Genomic DNA, 18,116 nt, shown 5'->3' on the forward strand with positions numbered 1-18,116 from the left:
TTGTTTCACTTTATACTTGTTGTAAAGAGAGCAAGGGCTTTGAAGCTCCTGGCATGCTGGTCTGAAAACTGAAAGTTCCCTGCTGGGATGTTTTAAATTGGTGAATGGACTGATCCTGGTAGAGAATGAAAAAGCTTCTGAGGCTAAAATTGGGTATGTGCATAGATAAAATGTGTTATACAAGTGGAAGAGGGAAAAGAAATGAGGTCCCACCTGGCACAAAAACTGAGGTTTTTCTAAATCACTAAGGCTCTGGGGTTGTGACCTAGGATGTAAAACGGAGAGTACTAGTATGTTCTAGCTTCGCTCATTTATTCCACATACTTAGGCACTGGGGATACACTAATGAAAATATCTCTGTCTAAAGAGTATATAATCTATTGGACACTGTTGGTTGGCTACTCAGCTTCTAGACTCATGGCGTTCATCTATTTCTTCAGAGGTACCATATTGTCTTCCATATCAGAGCCCTTACTCTTTTTGGTCTGCCTGCTATGCTCTCCTTGCCTGTTTTTCTGCTTCACCTAGACAAGTCTTTCCTATCTAGAGCAGACACTGGTGGTTGCCTACACATCATCTAACCTTAATCTTCATCCTGATATTAGTTATTGGCTCTTCTCCACACAACCATCTGCATCAGTGATAGAGACTACCTCCCCTGTCCAAGGGCAGATCCTGATTCATCTAAGTTAAACATGGAAATCTCATTTTCTTTTGTCAGTCCCTAGCTTAGGAGACTGTATTTGACACAATTGTGGTTGAGAAGGCATGAGAGGAAGCCTGTAGGAGGGGTTCTAGGAAAAGTTTCTCTGCTTCCAAGAAAAAGAGCTTTCTAGGAAAATTTTCTCTGCTTCCAAGAAAAATATCAGACATTTTATTCCTTTTCACACAGCCATGTCTGGATGTGATGCTTGGAACTTCTGTAGCCATTTTACCAACTTGAGGATGAAGCACACATATGAAGTAAGGCAGAAGCAAGAGAGCTACAGAGGAGTGGGACTGAGGAAATGTGATGTGGCGAGACTGCCTCATTCCTGGACTTCATGTTTTGTGAGATAAAAAATTTCTTTATTGTTAGGTTAAGAGTTTCTGTTGATGTCAAAAGTACCAGTAGTGTATATCATTCTTCATCAAACAACTCAAAAGTCAATTCCTCAAGGAAGGCTGAGCTCCACTCCCTTCAAATTAGTCCTATTCTCTTATTTTATGCTTTTGTATCTTCTTAGACTTTTCATCTATAACATTTATCACAATTTGTAATTGATTACTTCTGTGATTACTTGATCAATGCCTGATATTACCACTAGCCCATTAGCTCTGTCAGGGCCCTTATGTCTGTCTTGCTCACCACTGTATTACCAATGCCTTGAATAGTGTCTGGCACATAGTAGGTGCTCATGAATATTGATAGAATAAATAGATGCACATACAAACATTTATGTAAAGCTCACCGGGAGCCAGAGGAAAGGGTGCTTAAGCCTGACTGGGAGAATCAGGGAAGGATTCACAAGAGAGGTGAAGGGAGGAAGATGGGTTTTCCCGGCATAAAACGTGGTAGGGAAGAATAGTCCAGACAGTTGGAAAAGTATGTGCAGAGACACAGAGGTATGTTCTAAGCCATTTAGTCTGAACAGATCACATTTTCATTGCAAGAACTTTTGGTTCAAATCTATCCTCAAAATGATATTTAACATAAAAGCGTATTTTTGTTCATAAAGTGTCTCCCGTTTTTTAGTTTAAATTCTGAACAGAGAAATTACCCTCAGTGTCACTCAGCTTTTCCATGGATTTCCTTCTTTTGCATAAATTCCCTCTAATGAAACTCATTTATTTACCTTTTAATGGTCCATTAGGGGGAGAAATAGAGAACAACAAAGACTTGTTACATGTCATTCTGGTGACCTGTGAAGTTATTCTGATTAACTAGCCAAGAAGCTAATATTCTGCAAGTCACATCGGAGAAATAGAATAGACAGTAAGAGTCCACGCTGCCAAATAGGGGTAAATTCTAATCCAAGTTGCATCAGATCTATTATGAGTTTGGAGGAAAGTCAAATCTTTAGACTATTATATCCAGGAAACCTAATCATCTTCAGTCAGCACAAGCTGCCATAGCCCATAATATGTCATGTCCTATATAACACTTCAGAAATTGTTGCAATGGCATCTAATCCTTTTGTCCCTTCTTTCCAGGGCAGAAATAATTTTTCAGCAGCCAGTCCATGGGGCGCTGGTTTGGAATGTTGTCGTCTAGTGACAAAATACGATATGTAAGAGGTCTAGCTGATTTTGAATGTAAGCCACTGCTGATATGTTCAGAGTGTAACTGATTCCACAAACTAGGCCAATATCATTAGTTTATCATCATATCATGAGGCTTGTAATCTTGGTCATGATCACTAAATGTCTCCAGGAAAACAAGTAATGATTTCATCCATCATTTATATACTTTCCACATGCAAATTTCCAATCCAGGTCTCTGTCCTGAGTTGTATGTATATATAGAGCCAACTGCCAAATGGACCAGTCCAAGGACAATTCAAGTTCAGTCTGTTCAAAACTGGATTCATTGTCTTGTCCACAAGCTTTCTTCTGCTCTTGTGGTTTCTCTTCTTAAGCATGGAATCACTGTTAATCCATTTTCTTAACTAGAAACCCAGCAGGCATCCTGGACATCTCATTCATTCTCTACAGGCAGAGAGACACCAAGTTCTCTAGATTTAGCCTTCTAAGTATCTCTCTATTCCCTCTCCCAGCATTCTGATTCAATCTTTCTTAATCTCTCATCTGGTTTCCTACAGTCAGTAGGTTTATAACCTCATAAGTGGATGTATAGCTTCTAGCCTTGCTCATTTACAATTTCCTCCACAATATAGCCAGGCAGATCTTTAAAACAATGAATATCTGACCAAGGCACTTTATTGTTTAAAAACCTTTAAATGGCTCCTCATTGCTTTCAAGATAACACGTCAGCTCTTTAGCGCAACATACATTTTGGCATTTCATGACTTGGTCCCTATCTCCGTCTCCAGCATCATATATCTCTTTCCATCCTTATCTACCCTCTCCTTCTACAACCTCTGTTATTATAACTAATTATAGTTAACATCTATTGAGTGCTTACCCTCAACTAGGAACCATGTTAAATACTTTACATTAATATTTTCCAAACTTCTCTGCTGATACCTATCACCTGGGATCTTTGCTCAAAATACAGTTCCTAGTTCTTAGCCCAGATCCACTGAGTCATAGTCTTCAGGGACTGAGTCTGGGAAGTTGTATTAAACACCCACACACACATACACACACACACGACTCTTATCATCTGAGAAGTTTGGGAAAACACTGCTCTACATGAACTTTTACTTAATCCACATAAAAATTTAATGAGATAAGAACTGTTATTAGTCTCATTTATAGACAGAAATCTAAGGCTTAAGGGAAGAAGTTATTTGTCCAAAGACACATAGTTAACTGATTATCATTATTACAATTTGAACCCAGGCATCCAATCCCAGGATTTACAGCCCTGCTATGCTCTACTCTCTCAGTGCCTGCATTGTGATCACTTTCAATTCTCTGTGCCTCTTCTGCCCTTTGACTTGGAAGGTCATTTTCCCATCTTTGCCAGGAAAACTACTGTTAACACTCATTCAATTTACACTGAAGCTTTCATTAACCTCCCCAGTATTGGTTGCCTTCCTATGAACCATTCTGTTAACATAACACATCGTCATCTACATCCTTATCTGTTCCTCTACCAGACTATAAGCAGGCACATCCCAAGTCCTTCTATGTACTTAGTCTAGCAGCGTGCCTGATATATACCAGGTATGTGATTAAATATCTGTCAAATGAATAAAAATGTAACAAGTCACTTTAGTGTTGCAAGTGCTTGTGGTTTAGATCCTGTAAATGGATGGAGCTAGGGTTATCCAGAAACTTATTTGTTTTCAGGTATTGAATGCAGCCTCTTCAAATCAAGCCATGCCCCCATTGAATTTACCTGTTTTCATTCTAGGAGTCTCTTAGGAGAGGTGGGACTGAGATCCCAATCCATTTCATTTGAAATATAGAGGAATCAAATATGTGTGGTGTACTATAGTAGTCCCAGGCAAAACCAGATGATGGGAAAGGACAAAGAAGGCCCCAGAAAGGGGCAGTGTTCCAAGAGAAAGAGGAGCCTGGGCAGGCGATGTGGACTTACTACCAGAGTTCAGAAAATAGAGGGGTGTGCTGACATAGGCCTAAGACACTTTTGATTCAGACTCCCAGCGCCATGGGCACACTATGAGTGTGAAACAAAAGTTAAAGCATGGATGGAAGTTGTGTTTTCACTTGGTCTTAAGGTGAGAGGTAGAGCTCTACAGCGATGGCAGTGATTAAGACTTTTGAAATAGGAGGCTTGGTTAGGTCCCAAAATGTATGGACTAAAAATCTGTGTACCACCAGGATTTCAGCAAATGGAAATGCTGAGACTCCCCTTTTTGGCAGAGGTAGGGAAGGGACTGGACACAACTGGAGTGGAACTTTCATGGCTGGTGGTGACACCTGTGTTCCATCACTGGAGGCAAGGCAGTGGCCATATAAGAAGCCAAGACCAGCAGGTCAAGCTGTCCAGAGGTTAACAAACATCATGTCCACTTACGAGTGTTGCATGCATCTTGGTTCTACCTTTTCTAGTTATTAGTTGAAGGTAAGGAGTGAGGGGAACTGATCCACGGACAGGGGTAAGCTATGCTGGCAGTCCTTGAGAGTATTTATTTAGGGCAAGAGCAACTTAGTGGAGGGTGGAACTAGATTTTCTTTTCATTTAGCATATTCTTGGGTTTGGTATCATAATTTAGGTATTAAAAGAAATGTTGAGATCACCAGGTTGGTGAGGTCTGGAAATTGGGGTCACGTAATTCTGTAATAAGAGTAAACAAAAGAGATCTTTGAAAATATGAAGCCTCTTTCCAAGCATGCTAGACAGTCATATGCAGTCATGAAAAATGAGACCCTCCAGGCAACAGAACAGAAAAATGTTTTGAGACAAGTTTTATTTGAAACACAACCTTTATTTGAAACAAAAGCTTTATTTAAAAGAAGCCTTACTTGAAGAAAGACTTTGATACAAAACTATTTGAAGGCATTCTGGAGACTCTCACAGATGGGCAAAAGAAATTAGATCATATATGCAATTGGACAGAAGAGATGCTTTATTTGAAAACGAGAGAGCATGGCTACAACATCTAAAAAGTTGGCAGTGTATATGACAACAAAGAAAAGAGAACTGTTGTGTTAAGGAAATTAATGTGTTACTGACATGGCTTATAGCCTGTGAAGACAAATAACCTTGCCATATCTTATAAAATACACTCACTGGAATCTATTGACAGGAGATTCAGTTTCTATTCCGGACACTCTGCCTTAAGATACGAAGCCTTGACATGATCACATCCCAGTCGGCATAAGCTCCTTCTAGATGGCGGGATATCTCAGTTCCTGCTTCATAGCTCCGTCGGCCATGAAGTAAGCGCCAGTTATCAAAGGTAATCACATCACCTAGACAAAAGATTTTTTTCAATTTGAATATAATTCTGTGTGTAAATGATTTGCTGAGCTAGAAAATGTAAACTGCAAAACAGCATTGCTACTTGGTTCACACCAAGACGCAATATGTTTATTTCTTTACATAAAACTGCACATTTGCTTTTTCATACAAGTCAGGCCCACTGAATGGAGACTGCTTTAGACCTTTTGACATTTGAACTACATAGCTTGGGGGGCCCTTGTAGACACTTTTATAATTCTTACTTAAAGTATTATCTTTGTATAAAACTTCTGAATTGTTCTTCCTGATGGTTACTTATCTCTTACTCAGAAGTGTTTTTTATTTAAATTGAAGTATAGTTGATTTATAATATTGTGTTAATTTCTGCTGTACAGCAAAGTGATTCAGTTATATATACATTCTTTTTAATATTCTCTTCCATTATGGTTTATTTCAGGATATTGAATATAATTCCCTGTGATATATAGTAGAACCTTGTTAATCCATTCTATATATAATAGTTTTCATCTGCTAACCCCAAATGTCCAATCCAGCCCTTTCCCCAACCTTCTTCCCATTGACAACCACAGGTCTGTTCTCTATGTCTGTGAGTCTGTTTCATTTGTGTCATATTTTAGATTCCACATATAAATGATATCATATGGTATTTGTTTTTTTCCCTCTGACTTAAGAAGTATTTATTTCTACTTTAACAGCTTCAAACAATTATAAGGGTAGTGACATTCTTGGTTTGTCTTTCATGTTCCTACTATTTTATGTATATAATGTCTATGCCTCATAAAAATCTTGAAAGGAGAGTATTATCTCATATTTTCATACATGAGAAAACTGAAGCTCTGAGCAGCTGAGGCACTTGCCAGGAGATACACTTCCATTGAATGGTGAAGCTTGAATTCCAACTCCTATTTTGGGGGTATTTTTCTCCCATGGCATTTCCATTTTACATGTTACTGCTCTTAAACTCAACTTGGTGTTGACTTCATAGCAGCGGATTTATGGAGATTTCTAGTATTACCTTATTATACCAAAGATCAATTCAAAAAGTAGTCACACATGAAAAGTATCTTCTACTTGGCCCAATCAGCAGGAGGGAGAAATTATGCCTTTTATTTTAGATGTCATAAGCCTCAGGTTTGATGTCACTTTATTGAGATGGTCCAGACAAACCATAGTGCTTTCTGCTCCTTTATCCAAGTGGCTGGAATACTTCAAGTACTAATTTATTTCAGGTAGCACCGTTTGCCAGATCAGATAAGTGTAATGAGTAAAACCTACTCGTGTACTTTAGAGTGAGGCTCATGGAGATAATTTTATTTATTTACCAAGATAGAAAAATTAAGTACAGGTTTCAGTTTGTATTGTTTGGCTATCAAAATAGAAAATATAAGTCATCAGTCGTCATATCAGACATGAGATTTTATTTGGTCTGTAGCTTGTCTTTCAATATTTATTCTTTAGGTTAGAGGTTATTAAATTCTTGTGTGCTTAAGGATTACCTAGGAACTCATTAAAATGAGTATTTTAAAGTCTGGAGGGTCAATTTAGAGGAAGGGTAGGGGCCAGGAGTCTGCTATTTAAGCAAGTTGGCTGCTCACCAAGATTCTGTTGTTAGTGTTCCACATGCCAGGTTTGAGAAACACTGCTCTAGATATTGTGCTAAATGGTTAAGGTTGAAGAAAATCCATTCTTTCAGTTGTCTGAGAAAATGTGTTCACTGACCTGGATTCATTTTGAAGGTAAACTTGAATTCTTTACAATTCATGAGGTCAACAAACTCCTTCAGAGCAGCATAAAAAGGCTGAACGCTTTCAACAGGTACGTCAAATATTGTGTCTCTAGTTGCATTATTGAAGTTGATGCGAACCACTTGGCCTTTATCGTCTAATCTATTTTTCAAAGAGAAAAAGTTAAAATATAGAAGTCATGAAGTATCTATTTACATTTGTAAGGGTCATTTCATCTTGGAAGATATTTGTGAAATACAATATTGAAGAATCCAAACACATGTACAGAAGATATTAAGGTTATCTGTGGTACAATGTATTCATTTGTTTTTTTCACATATTCATTTAGCAAGAATTTTTTGAAATCTTACTACATAAGTGTCAGAATTGACTCAAATTAAGTTAAAATAAATGTTTCAGAGAAATTCCAGTTAAAATTTGTTTGTTTGTTTAGGAAAATAAATTCATTCTTTATTCTTTAAAACAGTAGCTTTTACATATTAAAATATTTTAAAGTTACAGTTCATAGGTCAATCACTTTATATGTTTCTTCTATGGAAGTTTTAAATATGATTTTACTGGAACAATATTGGGAGGAAAAATTTGTTTTTTAAAAATTGGAAATACTCTGTTCTATTTCAATCCCTAGTTTACAGATGGGGAAACTGAGGCACAGAGAAAGAAGAGTCTAGCCTGAGGTACATTCTTTGGATCTTTCCATCTATACTATGTATCTTAGTGTATAGGCTTCTAGTAGACTGATACTGAATGTCAGTTAACATTGTATTCCCAGCAATTAACATAGATCCTGGATTCAACAGGCAGTTATTAAATATTTATTGCATATGTAACTTTGTATATATTTTTTCAGTACATTTAGAGAGTACAAAGGTCTTTTTAGTACCTTGGGAGATCCTAAACTTGTGATATCTATATTCATTCTTAGAATATAAATCATGATCATGACAATGTAACATAATACTGTTTTCAATGTAAGAAATGATAACATTATTTCTAAATTTAAGTTTGCTGTTTATAATTAGCAAGGCATGACCATTTAGACACAGAGACAAAAGGAAGAGACAAAATTTTTTTTTTAGCTTATTCGGAAGGTGAACTTTTATCGAGTTCTAAAACATCAACCAACTTTACCTTTTCTTTAGGTACAGGAGGGATGGATAAAAACTGAAGGTGGGCAAGGAGGGTGACAAAGTACCAAGAATTACTCCTGGGCCAGCTTAGGAGGTGGTAATGTGAACCAACAGCTGACTGATGGGTCAAACCTAACAGACTGTCACATGTTCCAGGGGTTGATGACACTGATTTGGGGTCTAGATTACACTTAGCTGGCTGCTCACACAGAGTGAACCATTATCAACAAGCTAGGTTATGGGAGGAAGGATGCAATGGCCTGTGGTATACAAAGTATGGCTATCTGGGCCCCTGTGCTTTGCGCCTCAGATTAACAGTCAATCCTCTGAGCCAATGGCAAGTGTAATGATAAACTCTAAGAAATAGTGATTAGCAGCAACTCTTTGCTTATTGAATAGTGACTGAAAACTACATATTGAACCATATAGGGAAAGAATGTAAGAAAGGAACAGGTTTTCAAAAAAGGCTCTTAGACCTTGAATTTATATATATTGATAAAATACAAATATGACTGAATAGGCAGTGAAGAGCCCTCCCCTGTTGCCCCATCTTCTCCACATAGATAAATGATGCTCTGTGGCCTGCAGTTGGTGGCCTTATGAACAAAGAATCAAGGAAGAGGTCAGTCAGCAGAAGAGACTGTGGACCTCTGGGTTTGAGGGGTACAAAGGACAGTGCTTGGCCTTTCAATTGCCCCATTAGTGTTCATACTGCTGGTTTCAGACAACTTTCACAGTTTCTGAGGGCATTTTGCCTTTTCATCTTATCTTTAAAATTCTAGCCTGACTGCTCCCGACCCACATTCCCTCCTCTCCCCCTGCATTATTTTCCATACATATACCAATGACACCCTTTGTGTCATCCTCCATGATACTGACAAGTACGTCACATCTTTGAAACTTCTTGGGGTCTTCCATCCCAGCCACTCTGGGGATGTTTTTTTCCCCTCCACTAACACTGTAATTCTTGCATGGGAATGGTTATGCTAGTTATGAGCTCTCTCTTTTGGAGTCCATGTATATATCCTCACATATCTTTGAAAGGAACTTCATGATTCATTAATCTCATGACATCAGAATTGTGTGTCCCATGGTACATTGTATTAAGTTTTCATTTCCCAGAGTTCACACATGTGGGCAAAAACAAGCAATTTCTCTGTGTGTGTAAGTGTGTGTAACACAGCCTCTGTCTCTTTTCACCTGGTGTCTACTTTCTGTATGAGAAAACAAGAAACAAATTTGTTATTTAGCATTCTCAGTAATGACCTTAGGAGAAATAGAAAGTAAATTTAGTTATGAGGTCTAGAGAAGATGTTATCCTGAGGATTGAAGAATGTTAGAGGAGATGAGTGGCTGGCATCTTGAAGATCAACCTAAAATGCAAAATTGAATCTTAGTAAGCAGGATATTCTGTGTGCAAAAACAGAATGAAAGGAAGGTCTTAATGCAGGGTTATATGCTGAGGAAGGATAAAAAGCTCCCAAAGATGAGGAATAACCAGTTATGTATTAGCTATGCATAAAGGACAAGCATTTAAACATAAACAAGCAACATGGTGACTGCAAATTAGTAAAAGCAAAACATCATCAGTGATGCCAATAAAAGAACCCAAGTAAAAGACTGTAGAATCATCTCCTACAATCCAAGTGGATGCCTTGGATACGCCTCGTTGGTTAAAATATTATTTCTCATTGAGAGATATGATGTAAATTTGTTGTGATAATATCACTATGGTCTTGCCCACCACATCACATTTTATGCAAGAAAAATTTATTTCAGACTTTAAAAGCATCTCAAATCTTGCAAACGGATTATGTTCCCTCCTTGCTTTGGTCTTTAGAAACTCAGAGCTGAAATTAAAATCTATCACCAGTAAATGTGCTGGATTATGAAAATTATGGCTAGCTAAAATTTATTCTGCCCTTTCTGATCCAGACACTTTGACAGGGCTGTCTGTATATTATCTCTATAATTCCCAGTACAATTGTTATGTGGAAGTATTAATATCACTTTTTTTTATACTGACAATTCTCCTTTTCATGGCTTAGCAAGAATAAGTCACTTGACCAACAACTCACAGATAACAAGAGGAGATGTGTTCATGTGACCAAATTTGTAACCAGTAGGATGCAACACTATAGCTTAATCTCACTATTATTTTCATCCTAGTTACTTTGTTTTTTATTGTACTGCATGATACTTAACTTTCTCAGCAGCCTCCAAGATTTTTTTGTATTAGATAGGACATAAGCATGTCAAAAGACTTAAAAGATTTAACCACCAGGAAAATTAACCCAAACACTCAGGGGGCCGAGGCCCTTGATTAACTGAAAACTATCTTTGTTTCATCTCCTGTTGTTAAAAATACATTTTAAGTGAATTAATGTTAACCACTTGATATTCTCTATGGATATCCCTGAGACCTTGATAATGGCCAAATTCTAGAATGTTATTGCAAAAAATAACAAAAGCAAATTATGATGATAGATATTTAGTTGATCTCACTCAAGGAGACCTTCAGGATGGAGGAAGAGTAAGACGCGGAGATCACCTTCCTCCCCACAAATACATCAGAAATACATCTACACGTGGAACTGCTCCTACAGAACACCCACTGAGTGCTGGCAGAAGACCTTAGACCTCCCCAAAGGCAAGAAACTCCCCACGTACCTGGGTAGGGAAAAAGAAAAAAGGAAGAACATAGACAAAAGAATTGGGAAGGGACCTGCACCAGTAGGAGGGAGCTGTGAAGAAGGAAAGGTTTCCACACACTAGAAGCCCGTTTGCGGGCGGAGACTGCGGGTGGCAGAGGGGGGAGCTTCGGAGCCATGGAGGAGAGTGCAGCGACAGGGTGCGGAGGGCAAAGTGGAGAGATTCCTGCACAGAGGATCGGTGCCGACCAGCACTCACCAGCCAGAGAGGCTTGTCTGCTTACCCGCCGGGAAGAGCAGGGGCTGGGAGCTGAGGCTCGGGCTTCGGAGGTCGGATCCCAGAGAAAGGACTGGTGTTGGCGGCGTGAACACAGCCTGAAGGGGGCTAGTGCGCCACAGCTAGCTGGGAGGGAGTCCAGGAAAAGGTCTGGAGCTGCCGAAGAGGCAAGAGAATTTTTCTTCCCTCTTTGTTTCGGGGTGCGTGAGGAGAGAGGATTCAGAGCACCCCCTAAACAACCTCCAGAGATGGCTGTGAGCCAAGGCTATCAGCACAGACACCAGAGACGGGCATGAGATGCTAAGGCTGCTGCTGCCGCCACCAAGAAGCCTGTGTGCGAGCACAGGTCACTCTCCACACCTCCCATCCCGGGAGCCTGTGCAGCCCGCCACTGCCAGGGTCCCGGGATCCAGGGACAATCTCCCCGGGAGAACGCACGGCGAGCCTCAGGCTGGTGCAACATCATGCCGGCCTCTGCCACCACAGGTTCGCCCCGCATCCGTACTCCTCCCTCCCCCTGGCCTGAGTGAGCCAGAGCCCCCGATTCAGCTGCCCCTTTAACCCTGTCCTGTCTGAGCGAAGAACAGATGCTCTCAGGCAACCCACATACAGAGGCGGGACCAAAACCAAAGCTGAACCCCAGGAGCTGTGCCAACAAATAAGAGAAAGGGAAATTTCTCCCAGCAGCCTCAGGAGCAGCGGATTAAATATTCACAATCAACTGGATGTACCCTGCATCTGTGGAATACCTGAATAGACAACGAATCATCCCCAAATTGAGGCAGTGGACTTTGGGAGCAATGATATATATATATTTTTCTCCTTTTTCTCTTTTTGTGAATGTGTATGTGTATGCTTCTGTGTGTGATTTTGTCTTATAGCTTTGATTTGACCATTTGTCCTAGGCTTCTGGCTGTCCATTGTTTTTTTTTTTTTTTTAGTATAGTTTTTAGCACTTGTTGTCATTGGTATATTTGTTTTTTCATTTGGTTGCTCTCTTCTTTCTTTCTTTTTTTTCTTTTTAAATTACTTTTAAATTATTTTATTTAAAATAATTATTTCTTATTTTAATAACTTTATTTTATTTTATTTATTTTTCTCCTATCTTTCTTTCTTTTTTTCTTCCTTTACTTCTGAGCCAAGAAGGTGGGAGAGCTGAGGTCAGGACATTGGTCCACTAGAGACCTCCTGGCTCCACATAATATCAAATGGTGAAAGCTCTCCCAGAGATCTCCATCTCAACAATAAGACCCAACTCCACTCAACAAACAGCAAGCTACAGTGCTGGACATCCTATGCCAAAAAACTAGAAACACAGGAACACAACCTCACCCATTAGCAGTGAGGCTGCCTAAAATCATAATAAGGTCACAGATACCCCAAAACACACCACTGGATGTGGACCTGCCCACCAGAAGGACAAATCCAGCCTCAACCACCAGAACACAGGCACTAGTCCCTTCCACCAGGAGGCCTACAAAACCCACTGAGCCAACCCTAGCCACTGGGGGCAGACACCACAAAGAACAGGAACTATGAACCTGCAGCCTGCGAAAAGGAGACTGCAAACACAGTAAGTTAAGCAAAATGAGAAGACAAAGAAACACAGAATAGATGAAGGAGCAAGGTAAAAAGCCACCAGAGCAAACAAATGAAGAGGAATTAGGCAGTCTACCTGAAAAAGAATTCAGAGTATTGATAGTAAAGATGATCCAAAATCTTGGAAATAGAATGGAGAAAATACAAGAAACGTGTAACAAGGACCTAGAAGAACTAAAGAGCAAACAAACAATGATGAACAAAACAATAAATGAAATTTAAAATTCTCTAGAAGGAAAGAGTAGCAGAATAACTGAGGCAGAGAAACGGACAACTGACCTGGAAGATAAAATAGGAGAAATAACTACTGCAGAGCCGAATAAAGACAAAAGAATAAAAACAGTTGAGGACAGTCTCAGAGACCTCTGGGACAACATTGAACTCACCAACATTTGAATTATAGGGATCCCAGAAGAAGAAGAGAAAAAGGATTGAGAAAATATTTGAAGAGATTATAGTGAAAACTACCCTAATATGGGAAAGGAAATAGTTAATCAAGTCCAGAAAGCACAGAGAGTCAAATACAGGATAAATCCAAGCATAAAAATGCCAAGACACATATTAATCAAACTATCAAAAATTAAATACAAAGAAAAAATACTAAAAACAGCAAGGGAAAAAAAACAAATAACACACAAGGGAATCCCCATCAGGTTAACAGCTGATCCTTCAGCAGAAACTCTACAAGCCTGAAGGGAGTGGCGCGATATATTTAAAGTGATGAAAGGGAAAACCTACAATCAAGGTTACTCTACCCAGCAAGGATCTCATTCAGATTTGGCAGAGAAATTAAAACATTTACAGACAAGCAAAAGCTAAGAGAATTCAGCACCACCAAACAAGCTTTACAACAAATGCTAAAGGAACTTCTCTAGGCAGGAAACACAAGAGAAGGAAAAGACCTACAATAACAAACCCAAATGAATTAAGAAAATGGTACTAGGAACATACATATTGATAATTACCTTAAATGTAAATGGATTAAATGCTCCAACCAAAAGACATAGACTGGCTGAATGAATATAAAAATAACACCTGTATATATGCTGTCTACAGGAGACCCACTTCAGACCTAGGGACACATACAGACTGAAAGTGAGGGGATGGAAAAAGATATTCCATGCAAATGGAAATAAAAAGAAAGCTGGAGTAGCAATTCTCATATCAGACAAAATAGACTTTAAAATAAAGACTATTGCAAGAGACAAAGAAGGATACTACATAATGATCAAGGGATCAAGCCAAGAAGAAGATATAACAATTGTAAATATTTATGCACCCAAAAAAGGAGCACCTCAATATATAAGGCAAATGCTAATAGCCACAAAAGGGGAAATTGACAGTAACAGAATCATAGTGGGGGACTTTAACACCCGACTTTCACAAATGGACAAATCATCTAAAATGAAAATAAATAAGGAAATACAAGCTTTAAATGGTACATTAAACAAGATGCACTTAATTGATATTTATAAGACATTCCATCCCAAAGTAACAGCATACACTTTCTTTTCAAGAGCTCAAGGAACATTCCCCAGGATAGATCATAACTGGGGTAACAAATCAAACCTTGGTAAATTTAAGAAAATTGAAATCATATCAAGTATCATTTCCAACCACAATGCTATGAGACCAGATATCAATTACAGGAAAAAAATCTGTAAAATATACAAACACATGGAGACTAAATAATGCACTACGAAATAACCAAGAGATCACTGAAGAAATCAAAGAGGAAATAAAAAAATACCTAGAAACAAATGACAATGAAAACATGACGACCCAAAACCCATGGGATGCAGCAAAAGCAGTTCTAAGAGGGAAGTTTATAACAATACAATCCTACCACAAGAAACAAGAAACATCTCAAATTAACAACCTAACCGTACACCTAAAGCAATTAGAGAAAGAAGAACCAAAAAAACCCAAAGTTAGCAGAAGGAAAGAAATCATAAAAATCAGATCAGAAATAAACGAGAAAGAAATGAAGAAAACAGTAGCAAAGATGAATAAAACTAAAATCTGGTTCTTTGACAAGATAAAGAAAATTGATAAACCATTAGGCAGACTCATCAAGCAAAAAAGGGAGAAGACTCAAATCAATAGAAATAGAAATGAAAAAGTAGAAGTAACAACTGACACTGCAGAAATACAAATGATCATGAGAGATTACTGCAAGCAATTGTATGCCAGTAAAGGGGTCAGCCTGGAAGAAATGGACAAATTCTTAGAAAAGCACAAACTTCAGGGACTGAACCAGGAAGAAATAGAAAATATAAACAGACCAATCACAAACAGTGAAATTGAGACTGATTAAAAATCTTCCAACACACAAAGCCAAGGACCAGATGGCTTCACAGGCGAATGCTATCAAACATTTAGAGAAGAGCTAACACCTATCCTTCTCAAACTCTTCCAAAATATAGCAGAGGGAGGAACACTCCCACACTCATTCTATGAGGCCACCATCACCCTGATACCAAAACCAGACAAAGATGTCACAAGAGGGCTTCCCTGGTGGTGCGGTGGTTGGGAGTCCACCTGCCGATGCAGGGGAAACAGGTTCGAGCCCCGGTCCGGGACGGTCCCGCATGCTGCGGAGCAGCTGGGCCGAGAGCCATGGCCACTGAGCCTGCGCATCTGGAGCCTGTGCTCTGCAATGGGAGAGGCCACAGTAGTGAGAGGCCCACGTACCGAAAAAAAAAAATAATAATAATGATGTCACAAAGAAAGAAAACTATAGGCCAATATCACTGATGAACATAGATGCAAAAATCCTCAACAAAATACTAGCAAACAGAATCCAACAGCACATTAAAAGGATCATACACCATGATCAAGTGGGGTTTATCCCAGGAATGCAAGGATTCTTCAATATATGCAAATCAATCAATGTGATAAACCATATTAACAAACTGAAGGAGAAAAACCATATGATCATCTCAATAGAGGGAGAAAAGTCTTTCAACAAAATTCAATACCCACTTATGATAAAAACTGTCCAGCAAGTAGGCATAGAGGAACTTACCTCAACATAATAAAGGCCATATATGACAAACTCACAGACAACATCACTCTCAATGGTGAAAAACTGAAACCATTTCCACTAAGATCAGGAACAAGACAAGGTTGCCCACTCTCACCACTATTATTCAACATAGTTTTGGAAGTTTTAGTGACAGCCATCAGAGAAGAAAAAGAAATAAAAGGAATCTAAACTGGAAAAGAAGAAGTAAAGTTGTCACTATTTGCAGATGACATGATACCACACATAGAGAATCCTAAAGATGGACCAGAAAACTAGTAGAGGTAATCAATGAATTTGGTAAAATGGCAGGATATAAAATTAATGCACAGAAATCTCTTTCATTCCTATACACTAATGATGAAGAATCTGAAAGAGAAATTAAGGAAACACTCCCATTTACCATTACAACCAAAAGAATAAAATACCTGGAATAAACCTACCTAAGGAGACAAAAGACCTGTATGCAGAAAACTATAAGACATTGATGAAAGAAGTTAAAAATGGTACAAACAGATGGAGAGATATACCATATTCTTGGATTGGAAGAATCAAAGTTGTGAAAATGACTATACTACCCAAAGCAATCTACAGATTCAATGCAATCCCTATCAAACTAACAATGGCATATTTTACAGAACTAGAACAAAACATTTTACAATTTGTATGGAAACACAAAAGACCCAGAATAACAAAGCAATATTGAAAAAGAAAAGTGGAGCTGGAGGAATCAGACTCCCCGACTTCAGACTATAGTACAAAGCTACAGTCATCCGGACAGTATGTTACTGGCAGAAAAACAGAAATATAAATCAATGGAACAGGATAGAAAGCCCAGAGATAAACCCATGCACATATGGTCACCTATTTTTGATAAAGCAGGCAAGAATATACAATGGAGAAAAGACAGCCTCTTTAATAAGTTGTGCTGGGAAAACTGGATAGCTATATGTAGAAGAATGAAATTAGAACATTCCCTACACCATACAGAAAAATACACTCAAAAATGGATTAAAGACCTAAATGTAAGGCTAGACACTGTAAAACTGTTAGAGGAAAACATAGGCAGAGCACTCTATGACATAAATCACAGCAAGATCCTTTTGGAACCACCTCCTAGAGAAATGGGAATGAAAACAAAAATAAACAAATGGGACCTAATGAAACTTCAAAGCTTTTGCACAGCAAAGGAAACCATAAACAAGATGAAAAGACAACCCTCAGAATGGGAGAAAATATTTGCAAACGAAGCAACTGACAAAGGATTAATCTCAAAAGTATACAAGCAGCTCCGGCAGCTCAATATCAAAAAAACAAACAACCCAATCCAAAAATGGGCAGAAGACCTAAATAGACTTTTCCCCAAAGAAGATATACGGATTGCCCAAAAACATATGAAAGGATGCTCAACATTACAAATCATTAGAGAAATGCAAATCAAAAACTACAATGAGGTATCACCTCACACAAGTCAGAATGGCCATCATCAAAAAATCTACAAACAATAAACGCTAGAGAGGGTGTGAGAAAAGGGAACCCTCTTGGGCTGTTGGTGGGAATGTAAATTGATACAGCCACTATGGAGAACAGCATGGAGGTTCCTTAAAAAACTAAAACTAGAACTACATATGACCCAGCAATCCAACTACTGGGCATATACCCTGAGAAAACCATAATTCAAAAAGAGTCATGTACCACAATGTTCATTGCAGCTCTATTTACAATAGCCAGGACATGGAAGCAACCTAAGTGTCCACTGACATGAATGGATAAAGAAGATGAGGCCATATATACAATGGAATATTAGAAAAGAAACAAAATTGAGTTGTTTGTAGTGAGGTGGATGGATCTAGAGCCTTTAATACAGTGTGAAGTAAGTCAGAAAGAGAAAAACAAATACCGTATGCTAACACATATATATGGAATGTAAAACAAAAAAAAATGTTTCTGAAGAACCTAGGGGCAGGACAGGAATAAAGATGCAGACGTAGACAATGGACTTGAGGACACGAGAAGGGGGAAGGGTAAGCTGGGATGAAGTGAGAGAGTGATGGACTTACATATACTACCAAATGTAAAATAGATAGCTAGTGGGAAGCAGCTGCATAGTACAGGTAGATCAGCTTGGTGCT

General features: G+C 38.6%; 1 protein-coding gene across 1 annotated transcript in view; it reads right to left on the reverse strand.

The window, feature by feature from the left end:
• Positions 1-5,386: 5,386 nt before the first annotated feature.
• BBOX1 (gamma-butyrobetaine hydroxylase 1) overlaps positions 5,387-18,116 on the reverse strand; it is a 69,439-nt gene continuing 56,709 nt past the window's right edge. The window contains exons 6-7 of the mRNA XM_059070751.2: positions 7,277-7,443; positions 5,387-5,547 (exon numbers count right to left, since the gene is read on the reverse strand). Coding sequence (XP_058926734.1) covers positions 5,387-5,547; positions 7,277-7,443 — 328 coding nt within the window. The remainder of the gene's footprint in view (positions 5,548-7,276; positions 7,444-18,116) is intronic.

The sequence above is a fragment of the Kogia breviceps genome, chromosome 7 (genome assembly GCF_026419965.1).
Source record: "Kogia breviceps isolate mKogBre1 chromosome 7, mKogBre1 haplotype 1, whole genome shotgun sequence".
Classification (NCBI taxonomy): Eukaryota; Metazoa; Chordata; class Mammalia; order Artiodactyla; family Physeteridae; genus Kogia; species Kogia breviceps.